Source organism: Delphinapterus leucas, chromosome 6, assembly GCF_059928025.1.
Source record: "Delphinapterus leucas isolate spDelLeu-1000000601 "Yukka" chromosome 6, BTC_Dleu_Yukka2, whole genome shotgun sequence".
NCBI lineage: Eukaryota > Metazoa > Chordata > Mammalia > Artiodactyla > Monodontidae > Delphinapterus > Delphinapterus leucas.
The window spans coordinates 25,938,031-25,964,561 of record NC_143134.1 but is presented as its reverse complement, the minus strand read 5'-3'; the positions used below and the strand labels follow the sequence as shown (position 1 = coordinate 25,964,561).

The window sequence follows — 26,531 nt, the reverse complement described above, 5'->3', positions numbered from 1 at the left end:
CTAGAGATTACAGTGGGAAGTCTACAAGCTTCCGGCTGGAGTCCCCCCTTTTCTATTCTAAACACATCAACACTAAAATAAATTTATAATTGCACTAATTTTCTCCTGATTATAGAAACAATTCTATAGCTCAAGCTCAAATCCTCCTGGAGTTATTCACAGAAATACAAATGCACAAGAAGTGTAAAAGTGATGAGAGGTAAAACCATAATTTGACCTAGAATGAATTCACTTCTACATGCTGGCTCTAATGCCTTAGTTTACTATACCAGGGTTGTTCAACAACAAACCTCTCTTGAACATCAAGTCATAAGTTTCCACTTTCACTATGATTACTCACTCTCTTGAAACTAGTCTTAACCATGACTAATCTCTATATAAGCATTCCACCTACTTCTCAACATACTTAGTTTCTATCAGCTGAGATCCTTAAATAGCATGTTTCAACCTGTTTCCAAAAGCCTATTTAGAAATACCCTTTTTATTCATTTCGCATAAAAGTTTCTTTCATATGTGTGACTCATCTTACCTAGGCTATTTTAACCTTTGATGTAAAATGCCAGCCCTATGCTAAAACCTAAGGTGGCACTGAACACACTACTCTAAATACAACAGAAAACAGGAGTTAAGTGGCATCATTCTGGAAAACAACTTTTTTTTTTTTAACAACTCCAGGCACATTAGATATTCTAGCTACCATTTCACAACTCCATATTTTCCAATCTAGCCTGGCCAGGCTATTTGTCTCCTATCAGTGGTTCCTTATCTACAATAATATTTTTCAGTTTCAACATTTATCTTCTACTCACAAGCCTTTCTCTAAGTAACTCTATATCCCAATTTAAGGATTAAAGATTAATCTAGATATCTTTTGAGGCAATACTATTCTCTAAACTTGACCAAGAAAATACCTTCTTAGAGCTCCCCAACACTAATTTACACTCTCACAATAAGTACTGCCTATACCATTCATCTTAACAATGAATAGATGGAGAGCACACGTGCACATTGAGGCACACACATTTTTAAGCAAATTATTATCACTTAAATCAGGATTCATCTTAAAATTAATGGCATGTTGACAGTTTTTTAGCTACCCCTAAAATAATGGTTCCTCTTTCAACTGATACCTTCTTAGAGCCTATAAAATATATTTCATGCAGCTTTGTGCTCCTAAATCTGAAACAGAACTCTCATTCTCTGATTATTTTTGCACTCCTCTGTGATATGATATAAATTAGTAGTCATTAAAAATGCACTATGGAACTTCGCTGGTGGTGCAGTGGTTAAGAGCCTGCCTGCCAATGCAGGGGAAAAGGGTTTGAGCCCTGGTCCGGGAAGATCTCACATGCTGCAGAGCAACTGAGCCTGCGCGCCACAACTACTGAGCCTGCACTCTAGAGCCCGTGAGCCACAACTACTGAAGCCCATGTGCCTAGAGCCTGTGCTCCGCAACAAGAGAAGCCCGTGCACCACAATGAAGTGTAGCCCCCGCCCACTGCAACTAGAGAAAGCCTGTGCACAGCAACAAAGACCCAACGCAGCCAAAAAAAAAAATATATATATATATACATACATATATATATATATATATTTTTTTAAATGCAGTATGTTTCAGAGCTACCCAGACCACTCTCAGTTACACTGGCTTAGTCAAAGAAATTTGACTGCTGCATCAATAAGTATGAAATACCTCTCTCCAACCTTATGGTCAATCCAGTGTAACTACACAATATTAATTATATATAATGTCCCAGAAGAGGCAGGAATAAAGTAGGGAATATTCTTTTCTGGTGCATTATAATACACCAAATAATTTACCCACACACATTCATTTTAAGTACATCTTAATTTTTGTATGTGTGTATGTTTTAACATTCTGTTCCAAATAACAAGATACTATTCAGTTTTTTGTTTCTGACCATTATTTATATGGCATTTTTCTACCAACAGACTTTTGCTGCTTGATTTCATATGCATAATTTTCATTTTAGCTTCATAGACCACGGCTGTCCTGCAGTGTGTAATACTCCATTGTATTATTATATTATGATTTAACTTTAAGTTCACATGTAAATTAGTACTGAGGTTCCTTCCAAAATTGGGCTTTTTACAAATGTTGTATGAAAAGTATCTTATTTTGTTTCCCAGTGAAAATGTATAGGAAACTCTAGAAGATAAACCTGGGAGTGAAACTACTGATTTGTGGGGAACAGGTATGTTAAAATTTAAAGAAAATGCTAATCTGTTTTCCCAAATACCAATTATAACCGCTCCTGCCTTGTTGATGATTCCCTGCATATCATCATACTCTTGGAATCATAAAGCTTCTCCATGTTTGAAAATTGAGTGGGAAGAACATCATACTACAGTGTGATCTGATCTGAATTTGTGCTTCCCAGAGTAAGCATTTTTTTTTCCATCTATGCCATTCATCCCCTTCTTTGAGAAATGCCTCTTTATGGACTTTGACTCTTTTTTAAATGGGTTGCTTACCTTTTTACTAACAATTTTAGTAGTTTAATATTTAACATACATTTGAATCCCAAGTTTTTGTCTCAGGTACTGAATCAGAAAATAAAATATTTTAAATATCTGCTCTCAGAGAGCTTATGTTCCAGTGGAAAGAGGCAGAGGGAAAAATTCATACTTCACAGTAGTATATTAGGTGTTGAGTGGCTGGGAGAAAAATGAAACAGAAAAAAGGAGGAAATAAGACTATTTGACACAGGAGTGACATTTAAAATACGATAGTCATGGAAGGCCACACTAAGGAGATATCTGTCTTAAGAGCTGAATTCCTTATGTATTATAGAAATAAATTCTTTCTGAGGTATATTTATAACAAATATAATTTCCCACTGTTTGATTTGTCTCCTCATGGTTATAAAAATATGAAACTTAGCATAAATATACATACAACTATTCTGTCCATGATAAGAAATAGTACAGAGTGACCACCCATGGAATTATCATTCTCATAAAGAAACAGAACATGACTGGATCAGAAAAACATCAGGTCTTTCTTAAGCACAAGTTTCTGCATCATTACACGTCACATCACTCATAAAATTTATAGTAATTAATTACTCTCATTTCTGTGCTGTTTTACAACTCTCTTTTAGAGGCCTTAAGAATTTGGACGTTTAGAAAAAATATATTCAATATCGGAAAAGTAAGATGTAACAAAAGTAATGAGATGTAATCCTGATGTTTTTCACACCTTGAAAAGCTAGGAAGCCAAATACATAACTTACAGCTGACAAATCAAGTAACGGTCACAATGATATTGAACAGGTAAAAACTAAGAGAGATTATAAAAGAAACTAAAGTTGGGTGTTAAAATATGGGAAGGAAGAGAAAGTAAGCATTTTAATTTCATAACCGTTTACACATCAGGTGATTACTAGACATTGTCTAAATAAATGCATCATTAAGCAATTGCATGAGATTATAAATTTTTATGGTCACACCTTAAGCCAAAGTACAACCTAACTATGTTATTAGGAGAAAAACACACTTATTCTAAAAAGAAAAGAAAGCAGGGCTATTACTGAAGAGCTTCTGTAACATTATACACAGAAACAGCATTTAGAAGTAACTGCCGATCAATATGAATGGGCTAATGTAAACTATTAAAAGAAAATGCTGTTAGACTGTATTTGAGACATACCTAAAATTAATTTGGAAAATCAGAAATATAAAGTGGTAAATTAAGAAAACATATAAAAATAATTCAGGATTCACTAATCTCAGTCAAGGCTGAATTCAATTTTTCAAAGTTAAATTCAAGGTTTAATATAATGCCAAAAAAAATCTCATGAGTATTTTTTGAAATTTGATCAGCTCATTATTAAAACATATCATAAAGGTGCTGCAATCAATATGAAATGGTCTAGTGTAGAGATATTAAAGAGGCCACAGAAACAACAGAGAAACCAGGACCAAATACATGATTTACTGACTCTTGACTTCTAAAGTAACAATGCATAAAACTGAAGAAAATTCCCCATGTGAATGACTGCTAAATTGCATGTTTGAATGGAAATGTTTATATCATTTATATTTAGAATAATCATCTATGTATTTGGGTTTGTACTGTATCTTGAAGCTTACTATTTGTAAGATGAGAAAATCAATGTGCTAATATTCCATCCCTTTTCTTAAACACTCATTTATATCATATTTGGTATACTCTTTACACACTTCAAGATATAAGTCCTCACAAAGAAAAGTGTTTAAACTATTTCACCTCTAACTGACCATTTTGGATCTAACTTCCCCTGGAGTTGTGTCTGAAGTACTCAACTCACCTGCATGGCTCTTGTTTAGAAATTCTTCCTCTAATAACAATGGATCATCTTGCTCCAACTTGATGATTACGTCCGGTTTTGTAAAATAATACCCTGTAAATGGGAAATAATATGGCATTTAGATCAGCTGACCTGGCTTTAATGCACATGAATGTGAAGGAAGGAATAGTTATAGGAGTAGCAAAGTGATGGTGCTCATTTGACCTTTCCTTTGGAGAGGAAACTACAATATAGTTTTTTTTCTGAATCTAAAAAGGAATTGATCTCATTAAAGCCCTGAATCATAAGGATGCATAACACTGAGTCTACATGTACAGAGGTTTAAATAAGGCTCTGCACAGGAACTTCCAATCATGACCATCATGGTGTAAGAGGAATAATGGTACATGCCAATCAACTGGAAACCATACAAAATCAATAAAATAATGACCTTTAGGGATTACACATGAGACAATGGCACTGGAAAACAAGGACCTCTGAGAGAAGGGAAAGAAACAGAATTTCTAGGTTATGGTACAGAAAGAAGACACCAAATCACAGCCTGCTGAACTACAGAACGCAAAGTTCAGAGTTCAGGAAAGCCAAAACAATTAGAATTTCTGGAGTAAAATATTTCAGAGGAAAGAGGTACGCTGAGAGAGAGGCAGGAAGCTCTAACAGAAAGGTCACCTTGAGTAAAATTTGTACATTCATATAAGAAAGCTTCCAACAATGCAGGAAAAAGAACCCAAACACAATAGGTGGAAAAATTCCCAAGCATACACAGAGACAGGATGTTTGGAAAGAGTGGAAAGATCTTCTACTATGTGAGGTATTAGATGCTCTGTATCCAAGAGTATTATTGTCCTACTACTGTGACCAAGTTAGTCTTAAAGAATGCTCTAGACCTGAAATAACAAGCAAATACTGAGTTAATTTAAATGATTTACTTGAATTAAATTACATTAGGAGCTTCCCTGGTGGCGCAGTGGTTGAGAGCCCACCTGCCGATGCAGGGGACACGGGTTCGTGCCCCGGTCCGGGAAGATCCCACATGCTGCGGAGCGGTTAGGCTCGTGAGTCACGGCCGCTGAGTCTGCGCGTCTGGAGCCTGTACTCCGCAACGGGAGAGGCCACAACAGTGAGAGGCCCGCGTACCGCAAAAAAAAAAAAAAAAAAAAAAAAAAAAAATTACATTAGAAGCAAGCACTGAAAGGATTAAAATTATTCTCAACTAATTTACTACTCCCCCAAAAAATGCCCCAAAGAATTTAAACAAATATCACAAAATCTAGCAGCCAACAATGCAAAAGTCACAATATGTAGCACACTATCAAAAATGACTAAGTATGGGGCGGGGAGCAGGAGACAAGATGGCGGAGTGGAAGAACTTGAGCTCACTTCCTCTCATGAAAACATCAAAATCACAACTGCAATCAACCATTGACAAAAAAGACTTGAACCTACCAAACAAGATATTCTACACCCAAAGACAAAGAAGAAGCCAAAACGAGACGGTAGGAGGGGAGCTTCTGTGATATAATCAAATCCCATGCTCACTGGGTAGGTGGCCTACAAACTGGAAAATAATTATATCGCAGAGGTTTTCCCACAGGAGTGAGAATTCTGAGCCCCATGTCAGGCTCCCAAGTCTGTGGGTCTGGCATCAGGAGGAGGCGCTGCCAGAGCATTTGGCTTTGAACACTAGTGGGGCTTGAGTGCAGGAGCTCCAAAGGACTGGAGGAAACAGAGATTCCATTCTTGGAGGACACACACAAGGTTTCATGTGCACTAGGAACCAGGACAAAGCAGTGACTCCATAGGAGCCTGTGCCAGACATAGCTGTGGGTCTTGGAGGGTTTCTTGGAGAAACGGGGGTTGGCCGTGGCTGTCTGTGGGGGCAAGTACACTGCTGGCGGAGGCCTCAAGAAATAATCATCACCATGAGCTCTTCGGGAGATCGTCATCTTGGCACCGACAGCTGGCCCCAACCAACAGCCTACAGGCTCCAGTGCAGGGATGCCTCGGGCCAAACAACCAACAAGGTGGGAACACAGCCTCACCCGCCAGCAGACAGGCTGCCTAAAGTCTTCCTAACCCCACAGCTGCCTCTAAACAAACCCCCTGACAAGGCCCTGACCACCAGAGGGACAAGACCCAGCTCCACCCACCAGTGGGCAGGCACCAGTCTCTCCAACCAGGAAGCCTACACAAGTCTCTGGACCAACCTCACCGACCAGGGGGCAGACACCAGAAGCAAAAGGAACTACAGTCCTTCAAACTGAGGAATGGAGACCACAAACACAGCAAGTTAGATAAAATAAGACAGCAGAGAAGTATGGCCCAGACGAAGGAACAAGATAAAACCACAGAATAACAACTAAGTGAAATAGAGATAGCCAACGTAACTGAAAAAGAATACAGAGTAATGATAATAAAGATGATCCAAGATCTTGGGAAAAGAATGAGGCACAGATGAAGAAGATAGAAGAAATCTTTAATAATGCACTAGAAGCTCTGAGAAGGGAGTTGAACAATACAATAACTGAAATATAAATACATGAGAAGGAATCAATAGCAGGAAAAATGAGGCAGACTTACAAATAAGTGAGCTGGAAGACAGATTGTTGGAAATCACTGCTGCAGAACAGATAAAGAAAAAAGAATGCAAAGAAATGAGAACAGTCTAAGAGACCTCTGGGACAACATTATATGCACCAATATTCGCATTATAGGGGTTCCAGAAGAAGAGAGAGAGAAAGGGCCTGAGAAAATATTTGAAGACATAATAACTGAAGATTTCCCTAACATGGGAAAGGAAACAGTCACCCAAGTCCAGGAACTGCTGAGGCCCAGTCAGGATAAATCCAAGGAGGAACACACTGAGACACACATTAATCAAATTGACAAAAATTAAAGACAATGAGAAAGTATTAACAGCAACAAGGATAAGCAACAAATAACATACAACAAAATTCCCATAAAGTTATGAGCTGATTTTTCAGCAGAAACTCTGCAGGCCAGAAGGGAGTGGTATGATATACTGAAAGCGATGAAAGGGAAGAATCTACAACCAAGAATCCTCTACCCAGCAAGGCTCTCGTTCAGATTCAATGGAGAAATCAAAAGCTTTACAGACAAGCAAAACCTGAGAGAATTCAGCACCGCCAAACTACCTTTACAACAAATGCTAAAGGAACTTCTCCAGATGGAAAGAAAAAGTCACAACTAGAAACAAGAAACAAGAAAATTATTAATGGAAAAGTTCACTGGTAAAGGCAAACAGAGTAAAGGTAGGAAATCACCCACACAGAAATGATATCAAAGCCAGCAACTGTGAGAAGAGGATGGTACAAATGTAGGATATTGGAAATGCATTTGAAATTAAAAGACCAGCAGCTTAAAACAATCTTGTTTATATACAGACTTCTATATCAAAACCTCATGGTAACCATAAACTGAAAATCTACAATAGAGACACACACACAAAAGAAGACAAAGCAAAGCAAACACAACTCTAAAGATAGTCATCAAATCACCAAAGAGAAAAGAGGAAGGGAAGAAAAAAGCCCCACAAACACAAATTCAAAACAATTAACAAAATGGCAATAAGAACATACATATAGGTATGCTCCACCCAAAAGACTTATAGGCTGGCTGAACGGATACAAAAACAAGACCCATATATATGCTGTCTACAAAAAACCCACTTCAGACCTAGGGACACATACAGACTGAAAGTGAAGGAATGGAAAAAGATATTCCAAGCAAATGGAAATCAAAAGAAAGCTGGAGTACCAATCTTCTTATCAGACAAAATAGACTTTAAAATAAAGACTGTTACAAAAGACAAATAAGGACACTGAATAATGATCAAGGGATTAATCCAAGAAGAAGATATAAAAATTATAAATATATATGCCCTAACATAGGAGCAACTTGATATATAAGGCAAATACTAACAGCCATAAAAGGAGAAATCAACAGTAACACATAATAGTGGGAGATTTCAATGCCACTATTATTAAACCCCACCTTCAAAGGACAGATCAACCACACAGAAAATCACTAAGGAAACACAAGTCTTAAATGACTTAGTTGATATTTATAAGACATTTCCATCTCACAGGAGAATACACATTCTTCTCAAGGGCACACAGAACAACCTCCAGGATAGATCACATCTGGGGTCACAAATCAAGCCTCTGTAAATTTAAGAAGATTTACATCATAGCAAGCATCTCCTCCAACCGCAGTGCTATGAGATTAGAAATCCACTACAAGGAAAAAAACTGTAAAAAACACAAACACATGGAGGATAAACAATATATTACTAAACAACCAATGGATCACTGAAGAAATCAAAGAGGAAATAAAAAAATACTTAGACACAAATGAAAATGAAAACATGACGATCTGAAATGTGGGAGGCAGCAAAAGCAGTTCTAAGGGGGAAGTTCATAGCAATACAACCTTACCACAGGAAAGAAGAAAAATCTCAAATATTAACAACCTAATATTACACCAAAAGCAACTAGAGAAAGAACAAACAAATTCCAAAGGTACCATAAGGAAAGAAATAGTAAAGATTAGAGCAGAAATAAATGAAAGAGAGATTGAGAAAACAAGAGAAAAGGTCAATGAAACTAAAAGCTGGTTCTTTGAAAAGATAAAAAATTGGTAAACCTTTAGCCAGACTCATCAAGAAAAAAAGGGAGAGGGCTCAAATCAATAAAATTAGAAAAGAAAAAGGAGTTACAACTCACACCATAGAAACACAAAGGATCTATAAGAGACTACTACAAGCAACTATATGCCAATAAAATGGACAAACTAGAAGTAATGGACAAATCCTTAGAAAGGTACAATCTCCCAAGACTGAACCAGGAAGAAATAGAAAATATAAACAGACCAATCACAAGTACTGAAATTGAAACTGTGATTTAAAAATTACCAAGAAACAAAAGTCCAGGACCAGATGGCTTCACAGGCGAATTCCATCAACATTTAGAGAAGAGGTAACACCTATCCTTCTGGAACTCTTCCAAAAATTGCAGAGGAGGGAATATTCCCAAACTTGTTCTATGAGGCCACCATCACCCTGATACCAAAATGAGACAGAGACACCACAAAAAAAGAAAATTACAGGCCAATATCACTGATGAACATAGATGCAAAAATACTCAACAAAATACTAAAAAAATGAATTCAACAATACATTAAAAGGATCATACACAATGACCAAGTGGGATTTATCCCAGGGATGCAAGAATTCTTCAATATGCACAAATCAATCAGTATGACACACCACATTAACAAACGGAAGAATAAAAACTGTATCATCATCTCAACAGAAGCAGAAAAAGCTTTCGACAAAATTCAGCACCCATTTATTATAAAAACTCTCCAAATGTGGGCATAGAGGAAACCTACCTCAACATAATAAAGGCCATATATGACAAGCCCACAGCTAACATCATTCTCAACCATGAAAAGTTGAAAGCATTTCCTCTAAGATCATGAACAAGACAAGGATCTCCAGTCTTGCCACTTTTATTCACTTTTATAGTTTTGGAAGTCCTAGCCATTGCAATCAGAGAAGAAAAAGAAACAAAAGGAATCCAAATTGGAAAAGAAGAAGTAAAACTGTCACTGTTCACAAATGACACGATATTATACATAGAAAATCCTAAAGATGCTAAAAGAAAACTACCAGAGCTAATCAGTGAATTTGGAAAGGTTGCAGGATACAAAATTGATGCACAGAAATCTCTTGCATTCCTATACACTAACAATGAAAGATCAGAAAGAGAAGTTAAGGAAACAATCCCATTTACCATCACATCAAAAAGAATAAAATACCTAGGAATAAACCTACCGAAGGAAGCAAAAGACCTGTACTCTGAAAACTATAAGACACTGATGAAAGAAACTGAAGATGACACAAACAGATGGGAATATATACCATGCTGTTGAATTGGAAGAAACAATATTATCAAAATGACTATTCTACCCAATGCAATCTACAGATCCAATGCAATCCGTATCAAATTATCAATGGCATTTTTCACAGAACTAGAATAAAAAAATTGAAAATTTGTGTGGAGACAAAAAAGACCCTGAATAGCCAAGGCAATTTTGAGAAAGAAAAACAGAGCTGGAGGAATCAGGCTCCCTGACTTCAGACTATCCTACAAAGCTACAGTCATCAAAACAGTATGGTACTGGCACAGAAACAGAAATATAGATAAATGGAACAGGACAGAAAGCCCAGAAATAAACCCACACAACTATGGTCAATTAATCTACAACAATGGAGGCCAGAACATACAATGGACAAAAGACAACCTCTTCAATAAATGGTGCTGGGAAAACTGGACAGCAACATGTAAAAAGAATGACACTAGAATATTCTCTAACACCACAGACAAAAATAAACTCAAAACGGATTAAAGACCTAAATGTAAGGCCAGATACTATAAAACTCTTAGAGGAAAACACAGGCAGACACTCTTTGGCATAAATTGCAGCAACATCTATTTAGATCCACCTCCTAGAGTAATAAAAATAAAAACAGAAATAAACAAATGGGACCTAATTAAACTTAAAACTTTTTGCACAGCACAGGAAACCATAAACAAAACAAAAAGACAACCTACAGAATGAGATAAAATATTTGCAAAGAAAGCAACTGACAAAGGATTAATCTCCAAAATATACAAACAGCTTATGCAGCTCAATATCAAAAAACCCCACAAAACAGAACAATCAATAAATGGGCAAAAGATGTAAACAGACATTTCTCCAAAGAAGACATACAGATGGCCAAAAAGCACAGGAAAAGATGCTCAACATCTCTAATTATTAGAGAAATGCAAATCAAAACTACAATGATGTATCACCTCACACCAGTCAGACTGGCCATCATCAAAAAGTCTATGAACAATAAATACTGGAGAGGGTGTGGAGAAAAGGGAACCCTCCTCCATTGTCGGTGGTAATGTAATTTGGTACAAGCACTATGGAGAACAGTGTGGAGGTTTCTTGAAAACCTAAAAATACAACTACCATAGGACCCAGCAATCCCACTCTTGGGCACATAACCGGAGAAAACCATAATTTAAAAAGATACATGCATCCCAATGTTCACTGCAGCAGTATTTACAGTAGCCAAGACAAGGAAGCAACCTAAGTGTCCATCAACAGAGGAATGGATAAAGATGCGGTGCATATCTACCGTGGAATATTACTCAGCCATAAAAAAGAATAAAATAATGCCATTTGTAGCAAAAAGAATAAAATAATGCCATTTGCAGATGGACCTAGAGATTATCACACTAAGTGAAGTCAGACAGAGAAAGATAAATATTACATGATATCCTTACATGTGGAATCTTAAAAAATGATGTAAGTGAACTTATTTACAAAACAGAAACAGACTCATAAGTTTGAAAACAAATTTATGGTTACCAAAGGGGAAAGGCGGGGGAGGGACTAGTTAGGAGTTTGGGATTAACATATACGCACTACTATATATCAAATAAACAAGGATATACTTTATAGTACAGGGAACTCTACTCAATATTCTATAATAATCTATATGGAAAAAATCTGAAAAAGAATGCTTATATGAATATTTAAAACTAAATCACTCTGCTGTACCTTGAAACTACTACAACATTATAAATCAACTATACCCCAGTATAAAATTAAAATTAAATTTAAAAAAAATGACCAAGTATGAAAAGAAGGAAAACACGATTCATGACCAGGAAACAAGTCAATCAATGGGACAGAAGAAAAAATGTCATCTGAGATTAAATTTGCTTCCAAGGACCTCAAAGCTGCTATTCTAATACACTCCATAGGTTAAAGAAGATAGAGAAAAACATGAACATGTTGAGAAAACAGTGTTAAAACAAAAGTCCAGAACTGAACTTCAAGGCAGGACAATATACTCCCCGGAGGGGAGAAAAACACTAAAAGACTCCAAAGGGTTTTGTTATAAGGATTACCAATATTTACATCACATATAAAAACTGACATAGATCTCTTTAATAAGACATGTAGGTTCTCATGTGCTTTTGCACTCATTTTGTTATGTTCCAATCATATACTTATTTGGAAACTGCATTGTTTGCTTGTGAATGGTGCAAAAGGCTAATACCTTAGTGTCGTTATGGCAGCTTTTGACCTCAAAGGCACTCTGAAAAGGTCACTGGGACTCCCAAGTCAGAGGGCCATATGGTCCTAATAGACCTGCCATATTCAGTGCCTTCAGGAATTCCTCATTAATTTCAAAGGGCACCCGGCCAACTGAGCACTCTATTACTCTAGTGGTTCTTAAGTTGTGGTTCTGGGGTGACATATGAGAATCTGCATTTCTAACAAATTTTCCCAGATGATTCAAAAGTCTAATATTAGAGTTTAATATTAGAATGTCTAATGTTCTGGGGTGACATATGAGAATCTGCATTTCTAACAAATTTTCCCAGATGATTCAAAAGTCTAATATTAAAGTCTAATATTATTAGAATGGCGAACATTTCTGTTCCCCTGTGACTTATTCGAAATGGCAGCTTTTAAAAAAAAGTCAGTATGCCCAAACATGAGATTTTCAAACTGTTCATGCTTATCTTACAAATTCAGTACATTATTCTTACTAACTTTCTCTGCTAAATAAAGGACCTAAAATTAAGTATTAACTTTCACCTGCCCCAATCAAGTTAGGTTCCTCTTGTCTCCCCAAACCAGTGTCTGGAATCCTGAGCAAACTCAAAGTGCTAGTACTTATCCAAAAATATAATGACACTTTTAGACAAATGAATAAATAAAACCCATTGCCAGCTGATCAGATCTAAAAGAAAAGTTAAGTCATCTGGATTTTAAAAAATTATACCAAGTGTAAATATGAATCTACACAAAAGAAATAAAGAGAAAAGTAAATGGATAATATATAAATAAAACACACTGTTCTTGTTTTAAAAATATATTAAAGTGCAAATAACATTTTATAAGAAGAAAACAATGTATTATGTGGATTATAAGATATGTAGAAGCAAAATAAATGACAACAAGAACACAAAGGATGAAAGACAGAAAAGGAAAATATTCTGTAATAACAAAGTTGAAGTAACAAGATATTTGAAGGCAGACTGACGCTTTAGAGATGTATATGTAGAAGCCACTAAAAATACAAACAAGTATATCTCAGAAGCCAAAAGTGGTTAAAGGAGATTCATTAAAAATAAGTAGTTAAGGGAATTCCCTGGTGGTCCAGTGCTTAGGACTTGTGCTTTCACTGCTGAGGGCCCAGGTTCAATCCCTGGTCAGGGAACTGAGATCCTGCATGCCACACAGTGCAGCCAAAGAAAAAAAAAAGGTGGGGGTGGGGGGGAACGAGTTAATCACAGAGAAGGTAGGAAAGAGGGGGGAAAAAAAGACAAAAAACTAGAAGGTAAACAGCAAGAAGGTTTCAAATTCAACCACAAAGATAGCATTAAATATAAGTGATATGAACATTTTGCTAAAACACAAAAATTGTCAGAGCTAATAAAAAGTAAAACAAACACACTCTCTCTTAGAAACTGACTGTGAATGTAAAGACACAGGTTAGAAATAAAAGGACAGAAAAACTATATATCACACGAAGCACACAATAAGCAAATGATAGTCTGACTGACTATACAGTACCAAACAAAATTCAGGAAAAGAAATACTACCAGGAATAAAAATAAACAATGCAAAATGCTAAATGGGAAAATTCATCAGGAGGATGTAACAATCCTAAGTGCTTTGCCACTTAAAAACAGAGCTTCAAAATGCCTGAAGCAAATCTTGTTGAAAAAGATAACACACAAATTATACTTAGATACTCACATTCCTTTCTCAATATTTAATAAAACAAGTAGATAAGATATTAAAAGGATATAGAAGCCTTCAGCAATATGATCAGCCCACTGGAACTAATCCCCATCAAGAAAAAGTACTCTTTTCAGTCACATATGGAACATTCCCCAGGATCATATGCTAGGCCCTAAGACAAATTTCAATACATTTAATAAGACTGAACCATGCATGAAATATTATCCAGAGTGACATACAAACAAAGGATATAAAAATTATAACAATAAATTATGAAACAAATAGTTGGAAAGTAAACAAATTCTACAAAACCAATGGATCAAACAAGAAATCACTGGACATTTTAAAAAATATCTTGGATTAAATGAAAATAAAAACACAACATCAAAACTTGTGTGATGCAGCTAAAGCAGTTTTCAAAGGAAAATAGAGAGCTTTATGCTTACATTAAAAAAGCAAAACCGGGTGGCGCAGTGGTTAAGAATTCACCTGTCAATGCAGGGGACACGGGTTCGAGCCCTGATCCAGGCAGATCCCACACACTGCAGAGCAACTAAGCCCATGTGCCACAACTACTGAGCCTGCGATCCACAACTACTGGGCCCACACGCCGCAACTACTGAAGCCTGCGCGCCTAGAGCCCGTGCTCCGCAACAAGAGAAGCCACGGCAATGAGAAGCCTGCGCACCACGACGAGAAGCCCACACAACACAACGAAGAGTAGGCCCCGCTTACTGCAACTAGAGAAAGGCTGCATGTGGCAACGAAGACCCAACGCAGTCAAAAATAATTAATTAAAAATAAATAAATAAATAAAAATAATAAAGCAAAACCAAGTCTCAATTCATGAGCTTAAATTTTATCATAAAACAGCAAAGAAAGGAAGGGCAAGGTAAACCAAATCAGTATAGAAAATCCTAAGGTATCTAGAAATAAATAAATAAACTTCTGAAAGTTAATAACCAGGTTCATCAAAGTTGCAGAATACAAGATAAATATGCAAAACTCAGCTGTATTTCTATGTACTAGCAATGAGCAATCCAAATATGAAATAAAGAAAACAATTCCATTTACAATAGCATCAAACAGAATAAAATACTTAGAATAGCTTTAACAAAAGTATAAACCTTGCCCATTTAAAGCAACAAAATATCATTGCAATAAATTTTAAAAGGCCTAAATAAATGGAAAGACAGATAATCTCAATGTTCATGGATCAGAAGAATTAAAGTTGTCAAGATGGCAATACTCCAGGAGTTGAGCTACATTCAAACCCTCTCAAAATCTCAGCTCTACTCTTTTACAGAAATTGACAAACCAATCCTAAAATTATGGAAATGCAAGTTACGCAGAATAGCTAAAACAACCTTGATAAAGAAAAAACTTGGAGGGCTCACACTATTCAATTTCAATTACTCTGTTATAGAAAACACTCCTGTTTCTCATCTATATTACTGTCTCTACTCACAAAATACTTCTGTATTCTCAATACTACTTCACTGCTGGTCACTGACTGTGTAGAGGTTTTTCCCACTACCAGGCAACTCTGCAATACGAACAAGGTGTCCTACATTCAATTCAGTTCTGACATATCTACTTGGAGTTTGCATCAGATCCCACAGGCTAGGGGTTCAGTCCCGCAAGATTGCCTCTCCTCACACTTTAGATGTCAATTACAAGTCCAGGTTGCTACCTGTGCTTCTGACCAGCTAGCTATAAATGGGAGGTTCCCACATCCTGGTGCTCAGGTTTAATTTGCTAGAATGGCTCACAGAACTCAGGAAAACAGTTTGCTTACTATTAACAGATTGCCAGGTTTATTACAAAGCATACAACTCAGAAACAGCCAGACAAAAAAGCTGCATAGGGCAAAGCTTCCATGCCCTGTCCAGGAGCATCAAGCTCCCACCACCTACAAGTGTTCAGCAACAACAAGGCTCTCTGAACCCTAGAGTTCAGAAATTTTTATGGAGATTTCATTACGTAGGAATAACTGTTGTTAGTAATTAAGTCAAGCCCTGGAGGTCTGGGGGTGGGCCTGAATGTCCCAACCCTCAAATCACTTGATTGGTATTCCTGGCAACAAGCCTACATCCTCAGGGGGTTTCCAAATGCTACCTCATTAACATGAACTATGGCATGGTTGAAAGGGGCTTGTTATGAATAACAAAAGACATCTCAATCTCTCTTACATTTAGGAAATCCCAAGGGATTTAGAACTCTGTGCCAGGAACAGGGATGAAGACCAAATCTTCTTTCTTATTATAAATCACAATATCATACTATACTATTAAGGTAGTACTGGTGTGAGAATAAACATTATAAAAATAAAAATAGAGACCAATGGAATAGAAGTGAGAGGACAGAAATAAACACATCTATGGACAACTGAATTTCAACAAGGGGGCTACAGTTCAATCAGAAAAATATAGTCTTTTCAACAAATGATGTTGGAAAACACTTCACTATTCACATGCAAAAGAATGAAGTTGTAACACATACCATCTATAAAAATTAACTCAAAATGAATAACAGACCTGAATGTAGAGAAAAAAGTTATAAAATATACAGAAAAAAATAGGAGTAAATGTTTTTGACTTTGAGTTAGGCAAAGTTTTCTGAGATTTGACAAAAAAGAGGAAAAGAGAAAATAGGCCAGCTGGATATTATCAAAATAAAAAACTTTTGCGATTCAAAGAGCTCCATGTAGAAAGTGAAAAGACAACTCACAGAATGGAAGAAAATATTTACAAAACATATAACTGATAAAGAGACTTGTATCCAGATTATATTAAAAAATCTTAAAAGTCAACAATGAAGACAAATAACCCAACTTATAAATGGAGAATGGGATGTGAACAGACATTTCTCCAAGGAATATACACAGCTAATAAGCAATTAACACATTAAAATGCTCAAAATTAGAGAGATACAACTCATAACTATAATGAAATCCCACTTCACACTCCACTTTTTTAGGAGGGCTAAAAAAAAAAAAAACAGCAACAATTATTCAGGTACATGTGGAAAAACAGGAACCCTCATTCATTGCTGGTGGGGTGGTAAAAGAAGTACCACTGCTTTGAGACATTCTTTTGGCAGTTCCTAAAATTGTTAAAACAGAGTTACCATACCACCCAGTAATTCTACGCTAAGTATATACAAAGTAGAATGGAAAACTATGTGCACACAAAAACACAACTGGTCTAGCAGCATTATTCATTAACAGTCAAAATGGAAACAACCCAAAGCCCACCAACAGAAAAAGAAAATGTGATATATCCATAAAATCAAATATTACTTAACCAGAAATTGAATTTGATTACGGATACATATTATAACACTGATGAACCTTAAAAAGATCATGCTGGGCTTCCCTGGTGGCGCAGTGGTTGAGAGTCCGCCTGCCGATAAAGGGGGACACGGGTTCGTGCCCCGGTCTGGGAGGATCCCACGTGCCACGGAGCGGCTGGGCCCGTGAGCCATGGCCGCTGGGCCTGCGCGTCCAGAGCCTGTGCTCCACAACGGGAGAGGCCACAGCAGTGAGAGGCCCGCGTACCGCAAAATAAAAAAAAAAAAAGATCATGCTAAGTAGAAGAAGCCGCTCAGGAAAAGCTATATATTTTGTGATTCTACTTATAGGAAACCTCCAAAATAGGCAAATCTCTATAGACACAGAGTAGATTAGGGTTTCTTCTTGGGGTGATGAAAATATACTAAAACTAAATAGTGGTGATAGTTCCATATCTCTGTGAACATATTAAAAAATACTGAATTGTGGGGCTTCCCTGGTGGAGCAGTGGTTGACAGTCTGCCTGCTGATGCAGGGGACACGGGTTCCTGCCTCGGTCTGGGAAGATCCCACATGCCGTGGAGCGGCTAGGCCCGTGAGCCATGGCTGCTGAGCCTGTGCGTCTGGAGCCTGTGCTCTGCAACGGGAGAGGCCACAACAGTGAGAGGCCCGCGTACCACACACACACACACACACACACACACACACACACACACTCTCTCTCTCTCTCTCTATATATGTATATAAATATACTGAATTGTGTAAATTAAAAGGGTGAACTTTTGGTACATGAATTCTACCTCAATCAAGTTGTTATTAAAAAATAAATTCCAACAAAGAACATTCCAGGTCCAGATTCCTTCTGTAATGAATTCTAGTATGAACTTTTAAGGAAGAAATGATATTAATTTTACAGCACTAGGAATAGAAAGAAAAGAAATAGGTGACAATAAGCAACTATTTAAGGCCTATGACTAACATCATACTTAGTTGTAAATAATAAATAAATTCTTCACATTAAATCCTGGCCTGTTCAAAAAAGAAATTAAAACGCAGAGAGATTAGAAAAATATAAAAATATCTTTATTTACAAATCGTATTATTTAATATATAAAATAGTCTAAGGAATCTTCAAGACATCTAGTAGAAGTAACAAGTGAAGTTAGCAAAACAGAGATAAACATCAATGAACATGAATTATATTTCTACTTAAATCCAAAAAAAATTGGAAATTGAAGTTTTTAAAAGTATCATTACAGATAGCATCAAAAGATTTAAGGATACATCTCACAAAAAAGGCTGAAGACACGTAAGTGAAAACTGTAACACACTGCAAAGGAACATTAAAAGCTAAGGAAAAGTAAGGACATTGTTCACACATCAGAAAATTCAATATTATTAGATGTAAATTTTCCCTCAAATCTTCTAAACATTCAACACAATCCTTATAAAACGCCACTAGGGTTTCCAGAAAAAATAAAATTATTTTAAATTTATAGGGAAAGAAAAACAAACTGTAATAGCCAAAAGAAAAAGTTAAGAGGACTTATTCCTTCTGATGTAAAAACTTACTGCATAGACAGATTAATCAAAATAGTGCATGACTAGTGCACTAGTCAAATAGTGCATACCTATTAAGATAGGTATTTAGATCAATAAACCAGAATGATATTGAGAGAAGCCTATGCATATGTGTACAATTTATTTCAAAAGGTGCCAAGGCAACTGAATAGGAAAAGGATAACCAGTGAGCCAAGCAGACCTTTAGCTGCAAAAATGAATCACAATCTATATTTCACACCATTTACACAGATTAACCGGAAAAAGTCAAAGACTTAAATGTAAAATCTAAACCAAGGATATTTCTAGAAAAAAACAGAGGAGAAAATCTGAATGACCTTTGTTAGGCAAATTATGAAACAGGGGGCGGGGGGAATAGAATAGGAAAGTAAAGGAAATGATAGATTGGACTTCATCAACATGAAAACCTTTTGCCCGACTGTTTCACAACTAAAAAGATCAACCACAGATTAGGAGAAAAAATTGTCAACATGTGTATCTTATAAAAGTCTTCTATCGAGATTGTATAAAGAACTCTTTCAACTGAATTATAAGCTGAAAAACTCAACAAAACAAATGGGCTAAGGATCTGAACTTACTTTTTTAAAAGCTATGTGAATGAACAAATAGCATACAAAAGCTGTTCATCATCATCAGTCAAAGAGAAATGATAAATGAAACCCAAATAGATACAACAGACCCCCACTAAAAGGATAAAAACTCATCGGGTTTACAACACAAAATGATGGTGAATATTTGGAGCAACTAGAATTACTGTAAGTTACTAATGCCCACGTAAATGACACATGCACTTTAAAAACATTTGGCAGTTATTGTTTTCTTCTTCATATACAGGCATATGTCAGAGACACTGCAGGTGTGGTTGCAGATCACAGCAATACAGTGAATATCACAATAAAGTGAGTCGCACAAATTGTTTGGTTTCCCAATACATAGAAAATCTGTGTTTACACACAGAGTAGACTAGTAAGTTTGCAACAGCATTATGTCTTAAAAAACAATGTACATATCTTAATTTAAAATAACACTTTATTGCTAAAAAATGCTAACCATCACTGAGCCTTCAGTGCATGGTAAACTTGCTGGTGGAGGGTTTGCCTCAGTGTTGATGCTGCTGACTATTAATGGTGGTGGTTACTGAAGGCTGGGGTGGCTGTGGCAGTTTCTTAAAACAAGACAACAATAAAGTTTGTCACATCAATTGACTCTTCCTTTCGTGAATTATTTCTCCGTAATATGCAAAGCGAATTGACAGCATTTTACAGACAGTAAAACTTCTTTCAAAACTAGTCAATCCTCTCAAACCCTGCTACTACTTTATTAACTAAATGTGTAATATTCTAAATCCTTTGTTGTCCTTTGAAGGATCTTCAGAGTGTCTTCACCAGTAGATTCCATCTCAAGAAACCACTTCCTTTGCTCCTTCAAGAAGCAACTCCTCATCCATTAAATTTTTATCATGGGATTGCAGTAGCTCAGTCACATCTTCAGGATCTGCTTCTAATTCTGATTCTTCTGCTTCTTCCGCCCATCTGCAGTCACTTCCTACACTCAAGTTTGGAACCCCTCAAGGTCATCCATAATGACTGGAATCAACTTCTTCCAAACTCCTGTTCAGGCTGATATTGTAAACTCCTCCCGTGAATCACAAATGTTCTTAATGGCATCTAGAATGGTCAATCCTTTCCAGAAGGTTCTCAATTGACTCTGCCCAGACCCACAGAGGAATCATTATCTATGGCAGCCATAGCTTTACAAAATATATTTTTTAAATAATAAGACTTGAAAGTCAAAACAACTCAACACATGGGCTGCAGAATGGATGTTGTGTCAGCAAGCATAAATATACTAATCACATTGTACATCTCCATCAGAGCTCTTGAGTGACCAGATGCATAACCAATGAGCATGTTTTGAAAGAAATCTTTTTTCTGAGCAGTAGGTCTAACAATAGGCTTAAAATACTCAGTAAATCATGTTGTCAACATATGTGCTGTCATCCAGGCTTCAGTTGTTCCATTTCCAGAGCACAGGCAAAGTAGATTCAGCATAATTCCTAAGTCCCCTAGAATTTCTGGAATGGTAAATGAGCCCTGGATTTAAATTAAAGTCACCAGCTGCATTAGCGCGCAACAAGAGAGTCCTTGAAGCTTTGAAGCCAGGCATTGACTTCTCCTCTCTACGTATGAAAGTCCTAGATGGCATCTTTTCCAATAGAAGAGTATTTCATCTACATTAAAACTCTGTTGTGTCATGTAGCCACCTTCATTAATCACCTTAACTAGATCTTCTGGATAACCTGCTGCAGCTTTTCCATCAGCACTTGCTGCTCCCCCTTGCACATTCATCTTATAGAGATGGCTTCTTTCCTTAACCCTCATGAACCAACCTATAATAGATTCAAACTCTTCTGCAGGTTGCTTGCCTCTCTCAGCCTTTACAGAATTGAAGAGAGTTAGGACCTTGCCCTGGATTACACTTTGGCTTAAGGGAATGTTGTCTGACCTTTTATCCAAGACACTAAAATATTCTCCATATCAGTAATCAGGCTGTTTCACTTTCTTACCATTCATGTGTTCACTCGAGTTATCACTTTAATTTTCCTTCAAGAACTTTTCTTTTGCATTCACAATTTGGCTAACTGGTGCGATCAGCCTAGCTTTCAGAATATCTCGGCTTTCAACATGCCTTCCTTACTAATAATTTCTATTTTTTAATTTAAAGTAAGTGGCATGTAACTCTTCCTTTCATTTGAACACTTACAAGCCATTGCAGGGTTATTAATTGGCCTCATTTCAATATTATTATGTCTCAGGAAATAGGAGGCCTGAAGAGAAAGAGAGAGATGGGGGAATGGCCAGTCAGCGGAGCAGTCAAAACACACACATATTTATCAATCAAGTTTGCCATCTCATACGGGTGCAATTCATGGTGCCCCAAAACAATTACAACAGATCACCATAACAAGTATAATAATGAAAGAGTTTGAAATGTTGTGAGAATTACCAAAACATGACACAGAGACACAAAGTGAGCAAATGCTGTTTGAAAACTGGCAGCAATAGACGTGGTTGGACCCAAGGGGCTGCCACAAAGTTTCCATTTGTAACAAAAAGTAACAGCTGAGAAGCCTAATAAAGTAAAGCAGATAAAACCAGGTTTTCCTGTAGGTATACATAAGACCCAGGAAACAACAACTAGCGTCTTTACACAAAGCTATGAAAACATAGCCACACACAGACTTGGACTTAAATATTCATAGCACCTTTGCTTATGATAGCACCAAAGCAAAGAGGACCTCATGTCTTATCAACAACTGAAAATACACGCCAAAGAACGAAACATTACTCATCACTATAAAGAATAAATACAGACACACACAACAATATCCATGAATCTCCAAAGAAATGCTAAGGGAAAGAAGCCATACAGACAGTATATAAAGTGTGATTCCATTTATATGAACTTTCAAAAAAGGCAAAAGTATTGAAATAGAAAGAGGATCAGTGATTATCATAAAATGGGTGGGAAGAGAGGACTGACTGAGAAAGGCCATAAGGAAAATTTTCACATGATAGAAATATCTGTATGATTTTGGTGGTATAGCCGTACACATTTTTCAAAAGTCACTGAATTACACATAGAAACTTGTTGAATTTTATTTTCTGTTAATTATACCTCAATATAGATGATTTTTTAAAAAAACAGGAGAAGAAACAGAAAATCAAATACACTGTAGGCAGTCGCATGATAAAGTAGGCTCACCCAATGAGACAAGGTGGCTGTAGTTCTCCAGCATCACATCTCTGTACAGGGTCCTCTGAGCAGAGCTCATACACTGCCACTCCTCCAGGGTAAACTCCACAGTCACGTCCTTGAATGACACTGATGTCTGTGAAAGCACATTTCTCATCAATCTGAAGAATTCAAAATTAGGTGACATGGATAATACCTTTGGAATGTAAGATGAAAACTGAAATTTTTTCACATTATGAAAAATCAAAAATATCTGACAGTATACATATTATCTGTGATGTCCTAGGGAAGCAGGCATTTTCAGAGTTTTGGCTCTGCCTTTAAATTCCATCCAAGATTTGATCACTTCAAAGTACAACTGCTAACATCACCATTTCTTGAAAGGATTACTGAAAGTCCTGCTACATCATTTATTTCCACCACTATCTCACTAGAGCCCACTCTCAGAGCTATTATTAAATTATAAGTCAGGTCATGTCTTTTCTCAGCTCAAAATTCTCTAAACAACCTAGTAAACAGAGATAAATATTGAATTCATAGATTAGGAGATTCAGTATGATGGAGACTGTCAGTTCTCCACAAAGAAATCTACAGATTCAATGAAATCATAATCAAAAGCTTACCAGGATTTTTAGAATCACAAGTTAATTCTAATATTTACATAGAAAGCGAACAACCTAGAATATGAAAACAGTTTTGAAAAAGAACAAAGTCAGAGGACTGATATTACTTGATTTCAAGACATACCATAGAGCTTAAGACAAAGAAAGTGTGTGATATTAATGAAAATGAAACACAGAGATCAAAAGAAAAAGTATAAAAATGATATATACAAACATAATGCACACACACATTTCTTTAATTTAGGTGTCTGGGCAATTCAATGGAGAAAGTATATTCTGACACAAATCATGTTAGACTAAAAAAACTCCATTAGAAAAATAATAACAATAACCTTGATTCATACTTTGCACCACAAAAAATAATTAATTCAAACTGATCAAGACCTCAATGAATATGCTTTCTGTTTAGATTTTAGAGTCATGTGAATATATCACCTATCTAAAAAAGAAACTGACAGCTGGTGTACTGAAGTTGGAACCAGCAAAATGGTTGAGTGCATGCTCCCTCAACTCAGTATTTAGAATATACTAACAGTACAAATTTCCAAGCCCAACAGCAGGCTCTGAAATTCTAGATTTATGACAGGGCCGACCCGTTAACACATCTGGTTGTTTTCTGATCAGCATTCCCTGTGTTAAGTAGAAAGTTTAAATATATGAAAACAGAAATTATTGATGTAACAACAAATATAAAACTATCAACAAGGTCATGAAAATACACTGCAAAAACAGACAAAAATGTACAATTTTCTCTGAAAATAATAAAAAAAATAGAAAACCAGACTAGATCCATGACTGTTTAAATAAAGTGACTCAGTAATCTGCATCAACACACAAAAAGCAGATGTATTCACAAAGTCCAGTTTTAGAGGTGAGTTTCAGGAAGTCTATAACAGATGATTTTCTCATATGAAATAGACACAGAGAGAGAGAGAGAGAGAGAGAGAGAGAGAGAGAGAAAGGACAAAAGAAGGAAGGGGGAAGGGAAAGGAGAGGAGAGGAGAAAAAAGCAGAAAGAGCCCCAAAGACAAATATAACCAAGATACCACAGTTAGTCAGGGACATAAGAAAACAAAATTATAGGCTAATGTAGTGTGTAAATACAGAATAAAAGTTAAATATGATAATAGCAAAAAGATGTCAGTTACAAATTTGAAACAAAACAAAAAAAGGCTCACACCCATTATCAAGTAGGGTCTATACAAGAATTCAAGAGTAAGTTAACATTCTAAAATCCATTTAAGCTACCTGCTACCTCTAATATTTGGAGATTAAAAAAAATAAACTGTAGCTTTACTCCAATAGATACAAAAAGGTATTCGATATAATTCAGGGTACATTCATGACCCAAGTAAAACTGATTATAAAAGGGAAATAACTTACACTGATAAAAGACGTGTAACAGAATCTGAGAGCAATCTGAAATCAAGAATTGAATCTATCATACCACTAACAGGGGGATGAATAAAGAGCTCACCTCAGATATGTTCATTTTCAGTAGGTCTTGGGAGAGTGTAGAGGACGGTGAAGATTCAGCTGGGGGGGACAGAAAGAGGAAAAGGTCAGAACACCTGGCCTGCCTTATAGTTCCTACATTCACCTCCCAATCACCTCAGCAGCCCAGCTGAGGGGCAGCCTCCCTAAGGACTCACTTTGGCCCTTGAAAAGGCAAGGGAAGTACCCTGTGGAAGCACCACTTGTCCATCTTCCAGTTTGAAATGATCATGGGGCTTAAACCTACCACTTCTCAGTTGGTAAAAATAATTTTTTTTACTAATTTAGACAATACACACAAAAAACTAACATACTAAAATACACCAAAGAACGACACGTTTCATTAAAATTAACAGTAGAAGAAAAGACACTGCCTGCATCCTTACTTTGTTTTCCTAGCAATATTGTTTACCCCTGGAGTTAGAAAATCCACAGGAAGCCCAGTAAAAAGGATGGCAAGCTTTAAGACAATTTTTAAAAACATTATTGAAGTGGGCTGCAGTTTCTCAAAAGGGACTCTTGATAAGTTTCTTCTGATGACTGAACGGTATGAACGACTGTTCGACTCCTGGCTCTGTCACATTCCGGGTGAGCCTGGAGAAGTCACAGGCGCTCTCAAACTCAGGACCACCTCACCACCCTGAGACTCAGATCTGCTTTCTGCTTAACGTGTGTTTAATGCAGATGCTCATACCGCTATCACGAGATAATTGGGAGGCTTATGTAAACCACCCAAGGAAAAGAACGAAGTGTCTTCTGAACAACAACATCTACTATCACTTTTTCGGCGGTCAGTACCTGGCACTTGCCTCTTTTTCCAAATGACACCACATCGAATTCTCAGAACAACGCCATGAAGCAGGCATTATTCATAACCTCCTTTGCAGACCTGACTCATTCCCAGGTTACTTCTCCCGCCCACAGTACCGGTGACACGGCTGTAACTGACCGAGTCTCTCCCGCTCCAGAGCAGGGATGCCCAGCACACTCTCCGCCCGTGCTTTCTGGCCCGCTCACGGCCAGCGTGACCACCGCGCTTTCCCTCCCACTGTCCGCCCCGGCGTCCCCCCGTCAGATGCAGGCCGGGCCGGGCTTTCCATCCCCACACGCACCGTCCCCGCTCCTAACGGGTCTCAGCGCCACCTTGCCCCCGAGACCACAAGGCCCGAACCGGGATCGCCCCACCCACCTTCCCAGGGCCGACGTCCAGGCCAGACCCGGGCACTGCAGTCCCGCCTGGACCAGAAGGCGGCCCGAGACGTACCACTTCCGCCCCCGCCACGAGAACGCCGCTCTCAGCAAAGCTCCGGGCCACGCGAAGTTCCCGTCCCCACCGTACAGATCCCGCACCTGCGAGGGCCGAAGCTCCAGGATCTTCACACCACGAGGCCTGTGAGGGCGGAAGAGATGAGGCGGGACCTATGTTGCACAGGCGCAGAGGAAGCCCCAGAAACCATGAGGGCTGTGGAGGGAGAAAGACTACATTTCCCGTCGCTCCCCGCGCCCTGGGGTGTCTTGAACAGAGCAATCCATTTATTGCAGCAGAGTAGAAATACGGGGGAAATGCTTGTTCCGTGGTCCTGGGTTCTCCGAGACCCCGGATTGGGTGTTTCTCCGCACTGTGGTTCT

General features: G+C 37.4%; 1 protein-coding gene across 1 annotated transcript in view; it reads right to left on the bottom strand.

Annotated features, from left to right (window-relative positions):
• Positions 1 to 26,531, bottom strand: part of LOC111169002 (uncharacterized) — a 60,395-nt gene extending 33,864 nt beyond the window's left edge. Inside the window, 4 exon segments of the mRNA XM_089912897.1 lie at positions 4,314 to 4,406; positions 22,795 to 22,921; positions 24,886 to 24,944; positions 26,253 to 26,531. Of these exon segments, the coding sequence (XP_089769023.1) occupies positions 4,314 to 4,406; positions 22,795 to 22,921; positions 24,886 to 24,900 (235 nt within the window). The 5' untranslated portion in view covers positions 24,901 to 24,944; positions 26,253 to 26,531.